Raw genomic sequence first — 22,581 nt, forward strand, 5'->3', positions numbered from 1 at the left:
ATCTCATCTATTCTCTCTTTCTTTTCATTTTCTCACTCAATATTTGACGTGCACCTCCTGCTCGTCATCTCTTAGGCTGCTTTCTTAAACACAAGCGATCACACAGTACGCTTGTTTGGTGATCCCTGTCTTCTCATTTTCCATCATTCTGTTTTCCTTTTTCGACCAAACCTTCCATTGCCAATGCACACACTTTTTTGCTCCCATCCACCCCCTCCCCTGGCTAGCTGAGTAAGTGCTGCAGCATCACTGCAAGTGTGTGTGTTAGAGAAAAAGAGAGAGAGAGCAGCAACGGCGTTTAACTGTGAGAGCGCAAAGCACCGGGAATCCTCAGCCTAGAGGGGAGCCATGCCATGAGAGGGGGGTTTGTCACCCTGTGGATGTACGCGCCAGGACAGCGTTTTTTTTTCTTTCTCTATGTTCCTTTTTTCCTTCTGCCAAAGGCGAGTGCTGCTGTGTGTTCAGGAGACAAGCCCATGAGTGTGGGACATGCGTCTGTAGGACGTGTGTAACATTGCCGTCGATGAGTGGCGGCCGATTCGCATTATGCAACCGTTGATGCTCATGACACTTTAAGTGATCTAGATTGGCTTGGGAAGCAGAGAGGGGAACGCGAACTAATGGACAGAGAAGAAGTCAGTTTCATGGCTTTGGTGTGTGTTAAACCATCCGACCGAGGGGTCTTGTCCAATTTGGGGGAATTTGTTGCTTGACATCGACCACACAGATTGGAATTTGAAAACGCACAACCTGACAGGTTGAACAAATTTGCCACAATGACAAGATTGTTCGAATAGGAGTGTATTGTTTATGAGGGGTTGTTTTTTATTTTTTATTCATTTAGTTTTTTTGACGTTGTTGTCTTTGTTGGGGGTGACAGGATCCTACCTTGGGGCTGAGCAGGAAATAAGGGGCTCGCAGACAAGAGGAACCAAACGCAGGCATGGCTCGCCTCAACTGGTGCCTCGCTGCCGTCATCAGCTGGGGCAAGTTTCTCTTCGCATGCTTCTTTCCTCTGCGGGGGTTCAAGCGAGACAAGGTAAGATTTCTCCAGACTTGAGGAGGGATTTGAGCGACTGCATGATAAGAGGCACTCTCTGTCCTGCAAATCTGCCAGTTAGCTTGTATGCATCATGCCATTTGATTATGGATGTGAACCATTCATATAACCACACACAAACATCCTTCACCATCACCACCAAATAGCCAAAAGAGTGATTTTGCAGAAAAGAAACATCGGGGAGAAACATTACCGAAATAAAAGCAACCATGACATACCGCTAGTTTGAAAAAAGCACATGAATGGTGTGGGTGCATTTCTTGGGGTGCCTGTCAATGCGGGACCTCAGGGCATGATTGCCCCTCAAAGTGCTGATTCAAGGTCAGGGTTACAACTGAAAATGGTCTCCATGCGGCTGTTGCCCAAATAGAAGCGCTCAGATTTTGGATTCACCACTCTGGCTCCGTATTCGTTGCCATCAACTGGACAATGGATGTTCTGGTCGAACGGGGTCACCTTCCGATCACAAATTGCAATCAACTATTATCTGCATCGCACGTTATGCTGTTGACTGACGGACTTTCATCCCTTTGCCAGGTTTTGCCCTGGCACACTGACTTGAGCGATAAAGGCTGGCCAGAATTGAAGGAATGGTATTTGTTCCGTAACCTCCAAGCTATCCAACCTTTTTGACTTCTTGAGTGACAAGTAATCACGATGATGTGTTGTCAAACTCAAAGTCGGAAACTCACATGAGGACAGCCACGATTGAGCCAATCCTCTCAAGGAAAGCATCTCTGGCAATTTCTTTGAATGGCAAACACAAAGAGAAACATTTTATTGCCAACTGTGAATAATTTGTCCTCTTGTGAGAATAAATAATCTTCTGCCTCCCTACCATGATTCAGTCCTTTGAATCCAAAAGCTTTTAAACTTCAAAAATGTGGAAAATGCCAAATGCGAATATTTAGGGATCCTGTGCAACGTGCCGTGCTGCATCCGCTCATCACATCAAGCCCCAACACCCTCCCACTAGCACCAAAATCCAACCTTCCCCAATCCTCTTGTCCCCCCCCCCCCTCCACCACCACCACTCAATTGCCGCAGCTCCTTATCTCGACACCCACGCTCAATCCTGGCGCACGTGTGTGTGTGTGTGTGTGTGTGTGTGTGTGTGTGTGTGTGTGTGTGTGTGTGTGTGTGTGTGTGTGTGTGTGTGTGTGTGTGTGTGTGTTTAAATGTTTAGCATGAATACTTGGCTGGCTTCCTGAGCAGCTCGTCTGCAGGCTTGCTAGTTAAAATTGGTATGGGGGTGTGTAATTTCATCAAACCTAAGCACTCATTGTGCTGCACTTTTCAGATCAGTCATGGGGTTGCAAAAAAAAGTCTAAATGAGCTTGAACAGTTTTCTGATTGCCAGTCCAAAGGCATATTTTTATTGCCACATTGTTTCCATATGGGCTACCATTTTGCCCCAGTACCTAATCCTCCTGCGCATTTCCCATCTCTCCGCAGGCTTGATATGGTCCTCCATGCACTTGTGTATCTGCCTTGCTCACTGCTTTGATGTGTTGTGATTGCGTCGGTGTGGTGGTAGCGCCGGCGGTGGTGCACTGGGTCGGACTGGGAAAAGGGGGGGGATCGTTCTGCAGTGAAAATGTGCTCCCACTGAAGCGTAGAGAGACTGCAGCACCAGTGAACGAGCCTGCGCACCACTTGCAGTCTTCTGTGCTCACGCACGCGTGTGTGTGTCTGCTCCTCAAAGTATGTCCATGTGTGTGTGTGTATATACGAGAAAGAGAGAGAGAGAGAGGGATAATCTCGGAAATGCACCGATTCAATATCTCTCTTCTGATTCTTCTTTCCATTCATCCCAATTTTGCTCACACGCCACAATCATCTGGCAACACAGACTCTGCTTTTTGTGCGCACATTGCGCATACTGGCGTACATATGTGTGTGTTTTGATCAGTGCGTTCTGCTCTCCAAGCACACTCCCTCCTGCATCTTTGTTTTGTCCCCCACTTTTCTGCATGTCTCCCATCCACGCACCTTATCTCATCTATTCTCTCTTTCTTTTCATTTTCTCACTCAATATTTGACGTGCACCTCCTGCTCGTCATCTCTTAGGCTGCTTTCTTAAACACAAGCGATCACACAGTACGCTTGTTTGGTGATCCCTGTCTTCTCATTTTCCATCATTCTGTTTTCCTTTTTCGACCAAACCTTCCATTGCCAATGCACACACTTTTTTGCTCCCATCCACCCCCTCCCCTGGCTAGCTGAGTAAGTGCTGCAGCATCACTGCAAGTGTGTGTGTTAGAGAAAAAGAGAGAGAGAGCAGCAACGGCGTTTAACTGTGAGAGCGCAAAGCACCGGGAATCCTCAGCCTAGAGGGGAGCCATGCCATGAGAGGGGGGTTTGTCACCCTGTGGATGTACGCGCCAGGACAGCGTTTTTTTTTCTTTCTCTATGTTCCTTTTTTCCTTCTGCCAAAGGCGAGTGCTGCTGTGTGTTCAGGAGACAAGCCCATGAGTGTGGGACATGCGTCTGTAGGACGTGTGTAACATTGCCGTCGATGAGTGGCGGCCGATTCGCATTATGCAACCGTTGATGCTCATGACACTTTAAGTGATCTAGATTGGCTTGGGAAGCAGAGAGGGGAACGCGAACTAATGGACAGAGAAGAAGTCAGTTTCATGGCTTTGGTGTGTGTTAAACCATCCGACCGAGGGGTCTTGTCCAATTTGGGGGAATTTGTTGCTTGACATCGACCACACAGATTGGAATTTGAAAACGCACAACCTGACAGGTTGAACAAATTTGCCACAATGACAAGATTGTTCGAATAGGAGTGTATTGTTTATGAGGGGTTGTTTTTTATTTTTTATTCATTTAGTTTTTTTGACGTTGTTGTCTTTGTTGGGGGTGACAGGATCCTACCTTGGGGCTGAGCAGGAAATAAGGGGCTCGCAGACAAGAGGAACCAAACGCAGGCATGGCTCGCCTCAACTGGTGCCTCGCTGCCGTCATCAGCTGGGGCAAGTTTCTCTTCGCATGCTTCTTTCCTCTGCGGGGGTTCAAGCGAGACAAGGTAAGATTTCTCCAGACTTGAGGAGGGATTTGAGCGACTGCATGATAAGAGGCACTCTCTGTCCTGCAAATCTGCCAGTTAGCTTGTATGCATCATGCCATTTGATTATGGATGTGAACCATTCATATAACCACACACAAACATCCTTCACCATCACCACCAAATAGCCAAAAGAGTGATTTTGCAGAAAAGAAACATCGGGGAGAAACATTACCGAAATAAAAGCAACCATGACATACCGCTAGTTTGAAAAAAGCACATGAATGGTGTGGGTGCATTTCTTGGGGTGCCTGTCAATGCGGGACCTCAGGGCATGATTGCCCCTCAAAGTGCTGATTCAAGGTCAGGGTTACAACTGAAAATGGTCTCCATGCGGCTGTTGCCCAAATAGAAGCGCTCAGATTTTGGATTCACCACTCTGGCTCCGTATTCGTTGCCATCAACTGGACAATGGATGTTCTGGTCGAACGGGGTCACCTTCCGATCACAAATTGCAATCAACTATTATCTGCATCGCACGTTATGCTGTTGACTGACGGACTTTCATCCCTTTGCCAGGTTTTGCCCTGGCACACTGACTTGAGCGATAAAGGCTGGCCAGAATTGAAGGAATGGTATTTGTTCCGTAACCTCCAAGCTATCCAACCTTTTTGACTTCTTGAGTGACAAGTAATCACGATGATGTGTTGTCAAACTCAAAGTCGGAAACTCACATGAGGACAGCCACGATTGAGCCAATCCTCTCAAGGAAAGCATCTCTGGCAATTTCTTTGAATGGCAAACACAAAGAGAAACATTTTATTGCCAACTGTGAATAATTTGTCCTCTTGTGAGAATAAATAATCTTCTGCCTCCCTACCATGATTCAGTCCTTTGAATCCAAAAGCTTTTAAACTTCAAAAATGTGGAAAATGCCAAATGCGAATATTTAGGGATCCTGTGCAACGTGCCGTGCTGCATCCGCTCATCACATCAAGCCCCAACACCCTCCCACTAGCACCAAAATCCAACCTTCCCCAATCCTCTTGTCCCCCCCCCCCCCTCCACCACCACCACTCAATTGCCGCAGCTCCTTATCTCGACACCCACGCTCAATCCTGGCGCATGTGTGTGTGTGTGTGTGTGTGTGTGTGTGTGTGTGTGTGTGTGTGTGTGTGTGTGTGTGTGTGTGTGTGTGTGTGTTTAAATGTTTAGCGTGAATACTTGGCTGGCTTCCTGAGCAGCTCGTCTGCAGGCTTGCTAGTTAAAATTGGTATGGGGGTGTGTAATTTCATCAAACCTAAGCACTCATTGTGCTGCACTTTTCAGATCAGTCATGGGGTTGCAAAAAAAAGTCATAAAAAAGGGTGCAATGATATAACACTCTTAGCCCCCTCCCTTTAGTCTAGTTTGATGGCTCCAGCTGCAGTGTCAGAGCTCATCATGTGACTGACTGGTAGGTGAAAGTGGAGAGGTAAGTCTACGTGTCTTCCCCTCGGAGGACTGCTGTGAGCTGTTCAGTTTCCATGGAAACCAAGATCACACGGTCCCAGGCCTGGGTTATGGCAGGAGATGGCGTAACGGGCAGACGGGGGGAAAGAGGTGGAGGGCTGATGATATGCAGAGGTTTTTCCGTTGCTATGGTGACACCATGGCAGGGCATACATGTGGATCCCTTTCTCTTCATTTTCCTCTTCTCTATTTGTGTTGTTTCCCCATCGATGGCCTCATTATTCACTTTCTTTCATTTGAAAGCAAAGCCTTTTCTTTTAATGTCCTGTTTCTTGTTATCATTTACAGATCGGTCGAGAAGTATTTGGAATAGACCAATCACAAGACCCTAAAGTGGGGGCAATGAAACACATGGCAAGCCCATTTATAATAAATACCCCTCAGGCAGGATTTTCTTTACTCCAAATATGTGATGCTACTGTACACCATTCACGCAGCACTGCCGCTCTCAGTCAATATTGTCATGATTGGTGCCCTTTGCCACAACTGCTCCCAAGTATTACCAAAGACAACATTTACAGGACTTTCACAAAGATAGCATCTTGAGTATGTTTTATTGTGTGATGTCATTGCAAGTACATTTTACAAATACTTGTCGCTATTTTGACCGATACAATGGCTGCAACCAGTATGCCAGATGAAGGTAGTAAAATTATCATAAAATAAAATGGAGAAAAAAAAATACAGCAAAAGGAAGTCATCACATTCCCAAAAGCTGCGGCATGTGAAAAAAGAACCTGAGAAAGTAGAAGAATGGTTATCAAATCCCTATTTGGAACATCCCACAGGTGAAAAGTCAAACTGGGAACAGGTGGTTGCCAGTGTTCGATCTAAAAGGAGCTTGCCTGAATCGCCCAATCATCCACGAGCAAAGATGGGGTGAGGTTCATCTCTTTGTGAGCAACAGCGTGAGAAATTAGTCAAACAGTTTAGCGTCAATGTTCTTCAACATGCCTTTGCAAGGAATTTAGAGATTTCATCATCATCATCTCACATCTGCTTAATATCATAAAAAGGTTAAGAGAATTTAGAATAATCACCGTTTGAGAGTCCAAAGGCCTAAAACTGGTCCAAACTGTATACTGATCCAACTGTATACCGTTCCTCATATTCTTCCTTTGTTTTCACCTCTTTTCTTCCTCTCTTGTTGTTTCTGTCTTCCATACGTTCTCCATAATCTCCTCTTCATAATTTCCACGCATTGTTTCATTCTCTGGTCTCTCCCTTTCTTTTATGTTGCCTTTCCCAATGTTCTACTGAGGCCGTAGAGTCATATCATAATGTCTTTCCTGTCTTCAGTATTCAGGGAGCCAGTACAATGCGTCAATGTCAGACAATCGTGGGTTAGCGACATGCAGGTACCGTGCGTATACCATTGGACATTTCGTCCCTGAATGGCTTACTGTATTAAGGGGTGCCATTCAATGTGAGGTATGCTTTGTACATGTTCTATTAAATCGCTAACGTGATGGATTCCTCAGCAAGCGAGGCACCTTTTCCTCCTCTCGTTTCCTTGTTTCAAATAAAACCCCAAACGTTTACACATTGCATCTTGGGCGTGCCTAAAATTTGTCGTCCTGCATGTGATCTGACCTCACCAAACCACTTTCGTAGTGAGAAAACACCATCAGAGTGATCCAATGGCCCTCTGAGCTGTATATAAAATTCGCACACAAACCAGAGGAAAACCGCTATTTCCAATGTGTTGTGGTATATATGCAGCTAACCAACCTCTGAAAGTTTGTTGGAGGCCACTAGAGGCTGCTAGCTAGCCAGAATAGAATGTTTAGCTGCAGGAAAAAAGGCTATTATGAATCAGATGCTTTCTGGGGACCACTTTTCGGATCATCACTTCTGGGGACCACCCTTTCTGAAACGTTTTTTTATGTTTTCTTTATGGGGACCAGGTTTTTTCTCCCCATACGTCAAATGGTCCCCAGGACATGACTGTGTAAACAGGTTTTTGTCCCCATAACCACATATAAACGAGAGCACACACACACACACACACACACACACACACACACACACACACACACGCACACGCACACGCACACGCACACGCACACGCACACACACACACACACACACACACACACACACACACACAGACACACACGTACATACATACTAAGAATAAGTGTCAGGTTATCCTCTGGACGAAGATAACTGTTTCAGTGCAAGTGCAGCCGCGATCAATTGAGGGCATTTGCTCAAAATGAATCGTCTGTTGGGGTTTTATGGATGTTAACTGTGGTATGATCTAACATGTCAGACACAATGCTGATTTATGACCTGGCTTTTTATTGACAGTCCGAAGGAAATTGCTCAAACTCCATCATAAAAGTTTTATTACACGTGCCTCAAGTATGAGTTCACGCATACACGTTTTATCTCGTCTCTCAAATGTTATTCTGCTGAGCCTCTTAAGGGCATACGTTCGAAATATTATATTTGCAGACTTTGCCAAAGTTCTACGGAGAAATGTTGGTCTGGAATTGTTTTTTTTTTTTTTGCATTTGTGTCAAATGCCTTACACGCTGGGTCGGAGGGGACATTAATTTCATCTGTGCTGTATGTCATGCATATTAGCATATTTGACAGTAAAGCTGACTTTGACTTTGAAATGTAACTGCATAAAAGCTCGCACTTCCATCACCTATCTATGTTTTGCAGCTGTCGACACCATTGATTTGATTTTGCAAAGGAAACATCTGTTTGTCCCAGTAATTTCTGCCATTTTGGATTTCGGAAGGAACAAGTTGAGGTGATTAGGGGAGTTAAAGAGGAGTGAGTGTACAGAGAGAGAGCCAGTCGGACCAGATCTGGGAGAGAGAAACAGAACATCTTCTGGCCCACCGCCTTCTCATTTGGCACTAGTTGACAGGAGCAGGCAGGAGAAGTGGCTGAGGCGCCGAGAGCGAGGAAGCAAAGCGTCCCTCCCTTTAGTCTAGTTTGATGGCTCCAGCTGCAGTGTCAGAGCTCATCATGTGACTGACTGGTAGGTGAAAGTGGAGAGGTAAGTCTACGTGTCTTCCCCTCGGAGGACTGCTGTGAGCTGTTCAGTTTCCATGGAAACCAAGATCACACGGTCCCAGGCCTGGGTTATGGCAGGAGATGGCGTAACGGGCAGACGGGGGGAAAGAGGTGGAGGGCTGATGATATGCAGAGGTTTTTCCGTTGCTATGGTGACACCATGGCAGGGCATACATGTGGATCCCTTTCTCTTCATTTTCCTCTTCTCTATTTGTGTTGTTTCCCCATCGATGGCCTCATTATTCACTTTCTTTCATTTGAAAGCAAAGCCTTTTCTTTTAATGTCCTGTTTCTTGTTATCATTTACAGATCGGTCGAGAAGTATTTGGAATAGACCAATCACAAGACCCTAAAGTGGGGGGAATGAAACACATGGCAAGCCCATTTATAATAAATACCCCTCAGGCAGGATTTTCTTTACTCCAAATATGTGATGCTACTGTACACCATTCACGCAGCACTGCCGCTCTAAGTCAATATTGTCATGATTGGTGCCCTTTGCCACAACTGCTCCCAAGTATTACCAAAGACAACATTTACAGGACTTTCACAAAGATAGCATCTTGAGTATGTTTTATTGTGTGATGTCATTGCAAGTACATTTTACAAATACTTGTCGCTATTTTGACCGATACAATGGCTGCAACCAGTATGCCAGATGAAGGTAGTAAAATTATCATAAAATAAAATGGAGAAAAAAAAATACAGCAAAAGGAAGTCATCACATTCCCAAAAGCTGCGGCATGTGAAAAAAGAACCTGAGAAAGTAGAAGAATGGTTATCAAATCCCTATTTGGAACATCCCACAGGTGAAAAGTCAAACTGGGAACAGGTGGTTGCCAGTGTTCGATCTAAAAGGAGCTTGCCTGAATCGCCCAATCATCCACGAGCAAAGATGGGGTGAGGTTCATCTCTTTGTGAGCAACAGCGTGAGAAATTAGTCAAACAGTTTAGCGTCAATGTTCTTCAACATGCCTTTGCAAGGAATTTAGAGATTTCATCATCATCATCTCACATCTGCTTAATATCATAAAAAGGTTAAGAGAATTTAGAATAATCACCGTTTGAGAGTCCAAAGGCCTAAAACTGGTCCAAACTGTATACTGATCCAACTGTATACCGTTCCTCATATTCTTCCTTTGTTTTCACCTCTTTTCTTCCTCTCTTGTTGTTTCTGTCTTCCATACGTTCTCCATAATCTCCTCTTCATAATTTCCACGCATTGTTTCATTCTCTGGTCTCTCCCTTTCTTTTATGTTGCCTTTCCCAATGTTCTACTGAGGCCGTAGAGTCATATCATAATGTCTTTCCTGTCTTCAGTATTCAGGGAGCCAGTACAATGCGTCAATGTCAGACAATCGTGGGTTAGCGACATGCAGGTACCGTGCGTATACCATTGGACATTTCGTCCCTGAATGGCTTACTGTATTAAGGGGTGCCATTCAATGTGAGGTATGCTTTGTACATGTTCTATTAAATCGCTAACGTGATGGATTCCTCAGCAAGCGAGGCACCTTTTCCTCCTCTCGTTTCCTTGTTTCAAATAAAACCCCAAACGTTTACACATTGCATCTTGGGCGTGCCTAAAATTTGTCGTCCTGCATGTGATCTGACCTCACCAAACCACTGTCGTAGTGAGAAAACACCATCAGAGTGATCCAATGGCCCTCTGAGCTGTATATAAAATTCGCAAACAAACCAGAGGAAAACCGCTATTTCCAATGTGTTGTGGTATATATGCAGCTAACCAACCTCTGAAAGTTTGTTGGAGGCCACTAGAGGCTGCTAGCTAGCCAGAATAGAATGTTTAGCTGCAGGAAAAAAGGCTATTATGAATCAGATGCTTTCTGGGGACCACTTTTCGGATCATCACTTCTGGGGACCACCCTTTCTGAAACGTTTTTTTATGTTTTCTTTATGGGGACCAGGTTTTTTCTCCCCATACGTCAAATGGTCCCCAGGACATGACTGTGTAAACAGGTTTTTGTCCCCATAACCACATATAAACGAGAGCACACACACACACACACACACACACACACACACACACACACACACACACACACACACACACACACACACACACACACGCACATGCACACGCACACGCACACACACACACACACACACACACACAGACACACACGTACATACATACTAAGAATAAGTGTCAGGTTATCCTCTGGACGAAGATAACTGTTTCAGTGCAAGTGCAGCCGCGATCAATTGAGGGCATTTGCTCAAAATGAATCGTCTGTTGGGGTTTTATGGATGTTAACTGTGGTATGATCTAACATGTCAGACACAATGCTGATTTATGACCTGGCTTTTTATTGACAGTCCGAAGGAAATTGCTCAAACTCCATCATAAAAGTTTTATTACACGTGCCTCAAGTATGAGTTCACGCATACACGTTTTATCTCGTCTCTCAAATGTTATTCTGCTGAGCCTCTTAAGGGCATACGTTCGAAATATTATATTTGCAGACTTTGCCAAAGTTCTACGGAGAAATGTTGGTCTGCAATTGTTTTTTTTTTTTTTGCATTTGTGTCAAATGCCTTACACGCTGGGTCGGAGGGGACATTAATTTCATCTGTGCTGTATGTCATGCATATTAGCATATTTGACAGTAAAGCTGACTTTGACTTTGAAATGTAACTGCATAAAAGCTCGCACTTCCATCACCTATCTATGTTTTGCAGCTGTCGACACCATTGATTTGATTTTGCAAAGGAAACATCTGTTTGTCCCAGTAATTTCTGCCATTTTGGATTTCGGAAGGAACAAGTTGAGGTGATTAGGGGAGTTAAAGAGGAGTGAGTGTACAGAGAGAGAGCCAGTCGGACCAGATCTGGGAGAGAGAAACAGAACATCTCCTGGCCCACCGCCTTCTCATTTGGCACTAGTTGACAGGAGCAGGCAGGAGAAGTGGCTGAGGCGCCGAGAGCGAGGAAGCAAAGCGTGAGAAGGACGGAGCTCCGATGGGGTTACGCTGACTGAACTTTCATCTCAAAATCATTTTGCCCCTTACATCTGCAATGGTTGCCTTCGGAGCCTGAATGGCACCGCCGGAACATTTGGAAATATTGCTGGGGTTTTTTCGTATGAGCTGAAAAGTATTCTTTTCTTGGGTCAGAATGCCCTCTGTGTTGCTTTCTCTGCCCTGTGCTCTGGCCGGAAGGGCAAAAACATGGATCTGCCTCTCCTGCATGTTTTGGGTAAGACATTTTGGTTCAGTCTGAGGGTCTTTTACTGCTTGATGGACTACTAATCTTCTTGCCATCTTGTCAAAGTCAGAGAGTTACAGGATTGGCATTTGGTTTATAAGGCAACCTGGACACTAAATAGTTCTCAAGTCATCCTTTTTCCCCACATTTATTGCTTATTCCAAAACTCAATTTTCTGTCTAGTTGCTGCTTTGTGATGACTCTCACCGGTGTGTCCAGGCGGTCGCTACACCGGAGCTATTTCTGTTCTCTCCTGTATAATTTAATCTGCTTCGCCTTTCCTCGTATGTGGAACTAACTGAGTATGTCGGGATGCGGGAAACACACCACCATGATTGTCTGTCGGACAATAACATGCAGAACATGAGGACCCGCCCACATTATGATGAACATGCATTGGTGAGGGTAATTAACTAGTTTTGGTAGATCCTCGCTCATCAGACATTACCAATCTTTTTAAGCATCTTAAATATATATTCCCAACACCTTGAGAAATTATTTGGATTTTTTCCTTGGGTTTTGCCATTTATTATGGATACACATTGTGCGTGCCCTACTTTTAAATCTTGCAGTAAATGAGAGTGATGTTTAGATGCAGAAGTGGATAATTTTCCATGCAGTGTGAATGCCAAGCGAGACTTAGTAAAGGCAAAGTTCCACATGAGTGACCACTGGAGTGACCATTCGATTGTAAACCGAACATGGGGAAGAAAACACCTCAAGGGCTCTGAAGAGTAACACGCAAGAGTGATGTGGCTGGTTCCAAGAAAGCTCCCCAAATACACCCTTTTAATGATTTATCACGTCCATACTCGGGGAGTGAATATTAGATGTGAGGCGCTGACAAGCTGCACTCCGACAGTAGCATCTGTGCGCTCGTTGCTAACATGCAACTGTTTTTATTTTTCTTTTTACATCAGAATCAGAATCAGAATCAGAATCATCTTTATTGCCAAGTATGTAGAACACACAAGGAATTTGTTTCCGGTAGAACACGCTGCACTAGTATCGTTGTCAAAAAAACTGCTAAGTGGCACTATACAGTTCCATTTTGGCTACTGTTGAAAGAGTTCAAAGAGTTAATGGCTTGGGGGAAGAAGCTGTTTAAATGTCTGCTGGATTTGGTGCGCATGGATCGGTAGCGCCTGCCTGAGGGGAGTAGCTGGAAAAGGTGGTGGGCAGGGTGCGGAGGGTCCAGTAGTACATATATCTCCTTTCCATTTTTTGCTGTATCCTAACACACAGTCATGGAAGCACTGGAAGCTCATATGAATGTTGGATCAATCATGTCTTTTGTTGTCTAACAGAGTCCCATATTGACTCTACCAAATCCCTGAAGAGCTGTGAAAAATCAATCAGGCTTTGATTGGACTTTTACAGCCAGTTTGAGTTTTGGTGTTTTCGCTCTATCTCTATGAGTGTGTGTCCGTGTGTGTGTGCGTGTGTGCATGTGTGTGTATCTGTGTCTATTTGTGTGTGTGTGCGTGTGTGTGTGTGTGTGTGTGTGTGTGTGTGTGTGTGTGCGTGTGTGCGCGTGTGTGTGCGTGTGTGTGTGTGTGCGTGTGTTTGTGTGTGTCTGTGTGTGTGAGTGTGAAAGTTCAAAATACATTGCGACTCTGGTTGGAACGTTTTCGTGTGAACTTAAAAGTCTTAAAGTATTTTCTCAAAACGCATGGTTGAATTCGGAACAGTATGAAGTCATGATTTTACTTCAGATGCTCCAATATACACTATATCAATAGTGAGTTAAAAAATAACTGCCTTAAATTATTTATGCCATTGGGATCGTTCATTCATTCATTCATTTTCACTGGGGTTGCAATGGGAACTTATCCCAGCTGTCTTCGGGCATCAGGCAGGGGACACCCAATCGGTTACCAACCAATCGCAGGGCACACAGAAACAAATAACCATTCACACTCACACTGACACCTACGGTAAATTTGGAGTGTTCAATCAGCCTGCCATGCATGTTTTTGGAATGTGGGAGGACACCGCAGGCCCGGAGAGAACCCACGCAGGCCCGAGGAGAACATGCAAAGTCCACACAGGGAGGCCAGAGCGGGATTTGAACTCACAACCTCTGCACTGTGAAGTCAGCGTGCTCACCCATCATATTTAGGATTAATGTTAAGAAAATAAACATTTCTGTGAAAGTTGTATCAACTCTCTTCGATCCATGTCAAACAGGTTTGATCATTTTTTGAGCTGAGCTGGAAATGACGGAAATTGCTGTTCCAGATTAGTGAGGGAGTCCCAGTTACAAGGATAAAGGGGATGAAACATTGGACATTTCAACACAATCAAAATGTGAAATCATTTGTATGTGACTCATGGGGCAAACGTTCCGATAGGGCGCGTATCAAGTTTCTGCTCAACATATGTATGAAAAGCGCAGAAAGCAGGCATTTAAAGTTACTTGTGTCTTCAGAGTAGGATCCTCCCAAAGGCTTGCAGTTTCACACACACACACACACACACACACACACACACACACACACACACACACACACACACACACACACACACACACACACACACACACACACACACACACACACACACACACACACACACAAAGTTCTATTCCAGCAGTCCTTCCAAAACCATCTCATAGTAAACAATTGCAATGTTCCCAAACAATACATGAAGATAACTTTCAAAGAGCTTATTTCCACTGATGCTGTGCTGCTTTGGAATGTTCCGATGGCAAAAGTTGTGAAGGTTTGTTGCTCGGCGCCACCTCCTAACAAGGCGGCAACGTCAGCAGGAAGGTGCCAGAGTAAAGGTTTGGGCTGAGTATAATGGGGAGGGACTTAGTAGCCCCCTTTAACAGTGGCTGAAAATAACATAATGAAGTCGATACGGTCAGATCTATAAATATTGGGACATTGACACAGTACTTTTTGGCTGTAAAGACCCCTCAATGAATTTGAAATGACATGAATGAGAATCACACACGTTCAGCTTGAATGTGACGGTCTTCTCATCAAAATCAGGCAAGTCGTATAGGCATTACTTTGTGTAAATGCCTCCTATTATTTTTAGTCGTCATGATAGTGTGATAGAAGGGTTTCAGCTAATATGAAAGCAAATGTGGTGAGACCAGTCATGATGTTTGACTGGAGACAGTGCCACTGAAGAAAAGAAAGGAAGCAGAGCTGGAGGTGGCAGATATGAAGATGTTGAGGGTTTTTTGGGGAGTGACCACGTTGGATAGGATCAGGAATGAATACATTAGAGGGACAACTCCTATTAGAGGCTTTGGAGACAAAGTCGGAGAGGCCAGACTGAGATGGTTTGGACATGTCCAGAGAAGAGAGACTATATCGGAAGAAGGATGCTGAGCCTTCAACTGCTAGGCAGGAGACAGAGAGGATGACGAAAGAGGAGGTCTATGGATGTTGTCAAAGTGGACATGAAGGTAGCTGGTGTGAGAGAAGAGGATGCACAAAACCGGGTAAGTTGGAGGGCACTGATTCACTGTGGCGACACCAGAAAAGAAAAGCCGAAAGGAAAAGAAGAAGATGATAGTACAGTATTATTCAGTATGATATACAGGCTAGCATTAATTTGGCGATGTTCTGTTGAAATCATACTTACAACCGAAATGACCAAAAATCCAATGCAACTTTTTTGGGGGATGAGTTGTCATCACGAAAGGATTGAGCATATCCCTGACGTTAGGTAAAGGGTAAGGTATGGAATGTGCCCAAAAACAACTGAGATAGGATCCAGCACCCCAACAACCTATGTTGAATACAAAATGGATCTGAAAATGAATGAATAGTTGGACGGGTGAATTTTCGGGCGCCGGGGACAGGAGGAAGGTGGAGAACAAGCAAACTCCACACATGACGATCCCCAAATCATAGAACTGTGAGAGGGATCGTTCATTCATTCATTCATTTTCACTGGGGTTGCAATGGGAACTTATCCCAGCTGTCTTCGGGCATCAGGCAGGGGACACCCAATCGGTTACCAACCAATCGCAGGGCACACAGAAACAAATAACCATTCACACTCACACTGACACCTACGGTAAATTTGGAGTGTTCAATCAGCCTGCCATGCATGTTTTTGGAATGTGGGAGGACACCGCAGGCCCGGAGAGAACCCACGCAGGCCCGAGGAGAACATGCAAAGTCCACACAGGGAGGCCAGAGCGGGATTTGAACTCACAACCTCTGCACTGTGAAGTCAGCGTGCTCACCCATCATATTTAGGATTAATGTTAAGAAAATAAACATTTCTGTGAAAGTTGTATCAACTCTCTTCGATCCATGTCAAACAGGTTTGATCATTTTTTGAGCTGAGCTGGAAATGACGGAAATTGCTGTTCCAGATTAGTGAGGGAGTCCCAGTTACAAGGATAAAGGGGATGAAACATTGGACATTTCAACACAATCAAAATGTGAAATCATTTGTATGTGACTCATGGGGCAAACGTTCCGATAGGGCGCGTATCAAGTTTCTGCTCAACATATGTATGAAAAGCGCAGAAAGCAGGCATTTAAAGTTACTTGTGTCTTCAGAGTAGGATCCTCCCAAAGGCTTGCAGTTTCACACACACACACACACACACACACACACACACACACACACACACACACACACACACACACACACACACACACACACACACACACACACACACACACACACACACACACACACACACACACACACACACAAAGTTCTATTCCAGCAGTCCTTCCAAAACCATCTCATAGTAAACAATTGCAATGTTCCCAAACAATACATGAAGATAACTTTCAAAGAGCTTATTTCCACTGATGCTGTGCTGCTTTGGAATGTTCCGATGGCAAAAGTTGTGAAGGTTTGTTGCTCGGCGCCACCTCCTAACAAGGCGGCAACGTCAGCAGGAAGGTGCCAGAGTAAAGGTTTGGGCTGAGTATAATGGGGAGGGACTTAGTAGCCCCCTTTAACAGTGGCTGAAAATAACATAATGAAGTCGATACGGTCAGATCTATAAATATTGGGACATTGACACAGTACTTTTTGGCTGTAAAGACCCCTCAATGAATTTGAAATGACATGAATGAGAATCACACACGTTCAGCTTGAATGTGACGGTCTTCTCATCAAAATCAGGCAAGTCGTATAGGCATTACTTTGTGTAAATGCCTCCTATTATTTTTAGTCGTCATGATAGTGTGATAGAAGGGTTTCAGCTAATATGAAAGCAAATGTGGTGAGACCAGTCATGATGTTTGACTGGAGACAGTGCCACTGAAGAAAAGAAAGGAAGCAGAGCTGGAGGTGGCAGATATGAAGATGTTGAGGGTTTTTTGGGGAGTGACCACGTTGGATAGGATCAGGAATGAATACATTAGAGGGACAACTCCTATTAGAGGCTTTGGAGACAAAGTCGGAGAGGCCAGACTGAGATGGTTTGGACATGTCCAGAGAAGAGAGACTATATCGGAAGAAGGATGCTGAGCCTTCAACTGCTAGGCAGGAGACAGAGAGGATGACGAAAGAGGAGGTCTATGGATGTTGTCAAAGTGGACATGAAGGTAGCTGGTGTGAGAGAAGAGGATGCACAAAACCGGGTAAGTTGGAGGGCACTGATTCACTGTGGCGACACCAGAAAAGAAAAGCCGAAAGGAAAAGAAGAAGATGATAGTACAGTATTATTCAGTATGATATACAGGCTAGCATTAATTTGGCGATGTTCTGTTGAAATCATACTTACAACCGAAATGACCAAAAATCCAATGCAACTTTTTTGGGGGATGAGTTGTCATCACGAAAGGATTGAGCATATCCCTGACGTTAGGTAAAGGGTAAGGTATGGAATGTGCCCAAAAACAACTGAGATAGGATCCAGCACCCCAACAACCTATGTTGAATACAAAATGGATCTGAAAATGAATGAATAGTTGGACGGGTGAATTTTCGGGCGCCGGGGACAGGAGGAAGGTGGAGAACAAGCAAACTCCACACATGACGATCCCCAAATCATAGAACTGTGAGATGGATGTGTGAACTGTGCCACCCAAAACAGGAAATGTGGAATTACATTGCACATTTGTATGTGCGCATGAAAACAAACGGTTGACCTTTGACACTGTCAAAGTCAGTTTGTGACCTGTTGACATTCATGTTGTTAAATGTGTCATGATCTGGTTGGCGACCAACGGGGGGCGCTGTCGGCCCCGCCTGCACCTGCACAGGTGCTGGTCGTCCCGATCAGATTGGCGACCAGCGGGTAGCAACGTCAGCCCTGCCGGCAGCCTCGCAGGTGCTGGTCGTTGTAATCGATGACACTTAAAAGGACACCTGGCACGATCATCCGGTGCCGATTCATTGTTTGTTTGCTGCTTGTTTGCTGCATGCATTGTGTACGTGTTTGTTTAACCTTGGCGGACTTTTACACTTGGTTTTCTTTTGCTACTTTGTATTTTTTCCATTCAGATCATTTTGATGTTGTCATGATGCTAAAAGAAATGTTAAATAATTTTGTGTGTTCTGGATTTTGGATGGGAGAAAGGTGCACATTTCTCCCCATCCAAAACAGTAGAGTTGGGCGACCACTAATTGATTTAGACTGATTGAGAAGGTGATTGCAACCACCTGGGAATGGCCAATTGCCGCTGGGACCTGATTGGCCAGAAGCTCAGGTGAAGCACCTTTAAAGCCAGCCTGAGCCAGTCTCTTGGAGGAGGAAGAAGAGGGACAAAGGACAACCTGGAGAGCAGTGTTACCTGGGGCCTGCCGAAAACCAATATCAACTTCAAATAAAGAAAACTCACAATACCCTTCCTGCATCTGGCTGAGTGAACTTTTATCAACTTTCCACCTGCTTGCTGTATCGCCGCACGACAATTGGTGGCAGTGGTGGGATGGTTTCACCCTGCATGAAGAAGGTGGGATCGTTACGCCTTGCTGAAGTGGAAAAGATAGAAGGAAGCCGAGAGGAAGAAGGTGGGACGAGTAAGAAGTTGTGTAGCACGGGCCAACCAAACTGGACTGAAGAGTTCTGAAGGGGATCAAGGAAACCAGAAGCTTGAGTTGCCCCAAGAAGATGCCGTTCTTCTTTTCCATGAGGCGTCTGACAGTTGCCAAGCCAAGGATGGAACTGAGCAGAGTGAGATGGAACCAGTGGTGAAGCCTAAGACTCAGACAAGAGGTGATGTTGATTGAACAGATCTAGAGATCAGATGCACCCAACAAGTAAGAATGGACATTTGACAGTCGATCTAGTTAACATTATCCTCCTCTGGGACCGCAGCCCCGGGGCGCTGACTCTCGAACAGCCAGGCCAACGAACCTTCGTCCCGCACAAGAAACTCCCAAGTTGGGTTACTTAACATGCCCAACCTCCACAGTTTCATCATCTAAGACAAGCTGCAATTCCCATGGTTTCTGAACCCAGAATTCCAGAAAGAAGCGGAAGATGCAGAATGTCAGAAGCTGGAAGAGGATCTCCAGCGAGAATAACGGCAAGAATTTATCAGGGAGAGATTGGCACCCTGGACAGAAGGTGTTAATATTGTTGCATATGGGATCAAGTAAGCTACTGGCAAAGTGGCAGGGCCCATACGCTGTGACTAGGAGAATAGGACCTGTCACATATGACTTTCTCTGCCCTGACAACAAATGTTATTGCTGATTATTTGACAAGAATGTCTGAACTCTGAGGAGAGGGGGTGAATGATGTCATGATGCTAAAAGAAATGTTAAATAATTTTGTGTGTTCTGGATTTTGGATGGGAGAAAGGTGCACATTTCTCCCCATCCAAAACAGTAGAGTTGGGCGACCACTAATTGATTTAGACTGATTGAGAAGGTGATTGCAACCACCTGGGAATGGCCAATTGCCGCTGGGACCTGATTGGCCAGAAGCTCAGGTGAAGCACCTTTAAAGCCAGCCTGAGCCAGTCTCTTGGAGGAGGAAGAAGAGGGACAAAGGACAACCTGGAGAGCAGTGTTACCTGGGGCCTGCCGAAAACCAATATCAACTTCAAATAAAGAAAACTCACAATACCCTTCCTGCATCTGGCTGAGTGAACTTTTATCAACTTTCCACCTGCTTGCTGTATCGCCGCACGACAGATGTTTTACATTTTGTTACTGCTGAACTTTATTTTAATACAATTTGTCAAACAACCTCCTGCTCCCTCCTGCCTGCTTTTTGGCATCCGAACCCGCCATCACCACCTCGCAAACCGTGACAGAATGAATCGGCCAACCATCGGATCCCGCAGGTACATCGGACCCGTCTCATTTCCACCCTGTGCCTGGCAATGCTACGTCCACGTTAGCGCAAGCCTCGTCGAGTTTGAATTGCGTCACTCGACGAGCCGCAACGTCCACGTAAACGTCCGGCCGAGACCTCCTTCCAGGTGGCCGTCCAGGGTGACACTGGGTGACTGGCATTGCACGCCCACGTCCAGCCACGCTGTCGTCGTGCATGACGAATTGAGTCTCATCCACGACGAGCCGTGCAACGTCCGCGTCAACGTCAGTCCGAGACCCCACTCACCGCTGGATCCCGGAGCGGCTCTGGACTGGTCTCGTTCCCCCGGAGTCAGGCAGTTTACGCCCACGTCGGCGTCCGGCCGAGACCTGGTCCCATACGGCCGTACGGGGTGCCATTCTGCGCCTGGCAGTTCGACGTCCACGCAGAGCCATGCGCCGTCGTGTGAACGTGCGAGAGGGATCGCACTCACGCCCACGACGATCCGTGCCGCGTCTTCGTCCACCCCAGGCCGAGTCCCGTTCCTATCAGGCCGCCGCCCGTCGTGTGCTGGAGAGGCAGCGGTTGCCCTCTCCACCGACCGTTCCCTGGCGAGTGGACCTTTTGGGAGACTGTTGGGACTTCTGGAAGCAGCCCCTTGAAGGGGGGTACTGTCATGATCTGGTTGGCGACCAACGGGGGGCGCTGTCGGCCCCGCCTGCACCTGCACAGGTGCTGGTCGTCCCGATCAGATTGGCGACCAGCGGGTAGCAACGTCAGCCCTGCCGGCAGCCTCGCAGGTGCTGGTCGTTATAATCAATAACACTTAAAAGGACACCTGGCACGATCATCCGGTGCCGATTCATTGTTTGTTTGCTGCTTGGTTGCAGCATGCATCATGTACGTGTTTGTTTAACCTTGGCGGGCTTTTACTTCTGGTCTTCTTTTGCTACTTTGTATATTTTCCATTTAGATCATTTTGATGTTTTACATTTTGTTCCTGCTGACTTTATTTTAATACAATTTGTCAAACAACCTCCTGCTCCCTCCTGCCTGCTTTTTGGGATCCGAACCCGCCATCACCACCTCGCAAAACCGTGACAAAATGACATGAAGGCTTATGTTTATTTGAAGTACAGAATGCCCTAATAATGCAGATGTCATATATTTTATTTTGTTATGCTTAGAATATCTTGTTTTCTATCCTTTCACCCCACCCCAACTCCATCCCTTTTCAATTGCTGCTGTGGACTGCAAATTTTCCCATTGTGGGACGAACAAAGGTATTCTGATGTCTGCCCACAGTTCACATCACATAAAACTGAAGATCACCACAGTCTGTTTGGCTGCCTCCACATTTTTAGCCAGTGTAACTTCACCACTCCTCTGAGATTGCCACTCTGGCCAAACATGCCAATCGCGTGCGTCGCGGCACTTTGCACCTCTTGTCATTGCTTGTGTTGGATCTTGGCTTGCGGCGGTCAGAGGAAGTCTGCTTGGAGGCTGCACGTTTGTTTTCATTTGCTCCACGCTTCTGTAAGCCAGGTAGCGCAGCGATCCTGTCATAGATTGTGCAGGCGCCTTCCACAAAGTTGTGTTTGACATGATGCTGCACAGATGCTCTGACAATCTGCATTTCAAAGCACTGCTTTGCCTCCTTCTGTGTGTGTGTCTTGATGCATTAGCAATCACCACATCTACACGACATTAGACGATACCCCAACAATCATACTCTAAGTGGTCGTGACTTCATGATTACAGCTCATCGATTCATTTGTCTGCCGCACCTGGTATTGATCATATGGCACCCTCGTTCCACTTTGTATTGGTTGAGGCTATCATACTAACACAAGCTTCGCAGAGCTGTCACCACACAGCATTTCTCTGCGCGATCACCTACAATCTGGCGTCAGGCCCAGAGAGACAGTCTACTGGGATTGACTGGATGCGCTATCATTAATAAAACATCGGGAAGTCTTCTCCATGTTCTTGTCCACCGATCCATACTCCCATGATGCATTTTAACACAAAGGGGAAATAACTTGTTGGCAAAGCCTTCCAAAGGAAACTTTAGACAATGACATGTTACCTAGCTTGACATAATATCACTTTATGAAACACCACATTTGCTTAAATTGCTTTTATATGTTGTGATACGTACTAGATGATATCCATTTGCTTTTATGTGAAAACACTGATCATGTTAATACTTTTTCACAATTATCAGGGAATGTGTAATCAGTCAAGAAAGAGGCACTCAATTCTCGCTGAGCTCAGCTCGGCAAAAGAGTCACATCTTGCAGTGCAGTTTTGTGAGAGCCACAAGTAGCCGTCCTTCAGCCGTGGTCCATTTGCATTAACCAGTTACATGTGGAGGTGGCTCATGAATTTGTTTTCGTGCAGCATCTTGATTTAAGCCCTTGGAGTAGTTGAAATTGGAGGGAATTATACATGCACCACAGCATGCAATACTAAATGCCCAGCATATGGGAGCTTTTGCCCTTCTCGTTGGCCCAGTCTGTCTCA

The 22,581-nt window shown here is 45.5% G+C and overlaps 1 protein-coding gene and 1 long non-coding RNA gene across 5 annotated transcripts in view; both read left to right on the forward strand.

Annotated features, from left to right (window-relative positions):
- Positions 1-297: 297 nt before the first annotated feature.
- LOC148903343 (uncharacterized) lies at positions 298-1,937 on the forward strand. 2 transcript variants are annotated; one of them, XR_016114918.1, is made up of 3 exons: positions 298-653; positions 881-1,039; positions 1,598-1,937. It is a non-coding gene; the product is annotated as an uncharacterized LOC148903343 (long non-coding RNA). The 2 variants fall into 2 exon arrangements; XR_016114926.1 differs by having other exon boundaries at positions 298-443; positions 1,598-1,932.
- Positions 1,938-3,352: 1,415 nt separating this feature from the next.
- tns1a (tensin 1a) overlaps positions 3,353-22,581 on the forward strand; it is a 64,769-nt gene continuing 45,540 nt past the window's right edge. Inside the window, exons 1-2 of one of the 3 annotated variants that reach the window (XM_089000734.1) lie at positions 3,353-3,498; positions 3,936-4,094. In XM_089000734.1, coding sequence (XP_088856860.1) covers positions 3,999-4,094 — 96 coding nt within the window. In that variant the 5' untranslated portion in view covers positions 3,353-3,498; positions 3,936-3,998. Of the gene's footprint in view, positions 3,709-3,935; positions 4,095-11,589; positions 11,841-22,581 lie in introns of those variants that run through there. The other 2 variants (XM_089000743.1, XM_089000753.1) reach the window with 2 other exon arrangements.

This window comes from Hippocampus bargibanti, linkage group LG01 (assembly GCF_051943395.1).
Source record: "Hippocampus bargibanti isolate YZ-2025 linkage group LG01, ASM5194339v1, whole genome shotgun sequence".
Lineage (NCBI taxonomy): Eukaryota > Metazoa > Chordata > Actinopteri > Syngnathiformes > Syngnathidae > Hippocampus > Hippocampus bargibanti.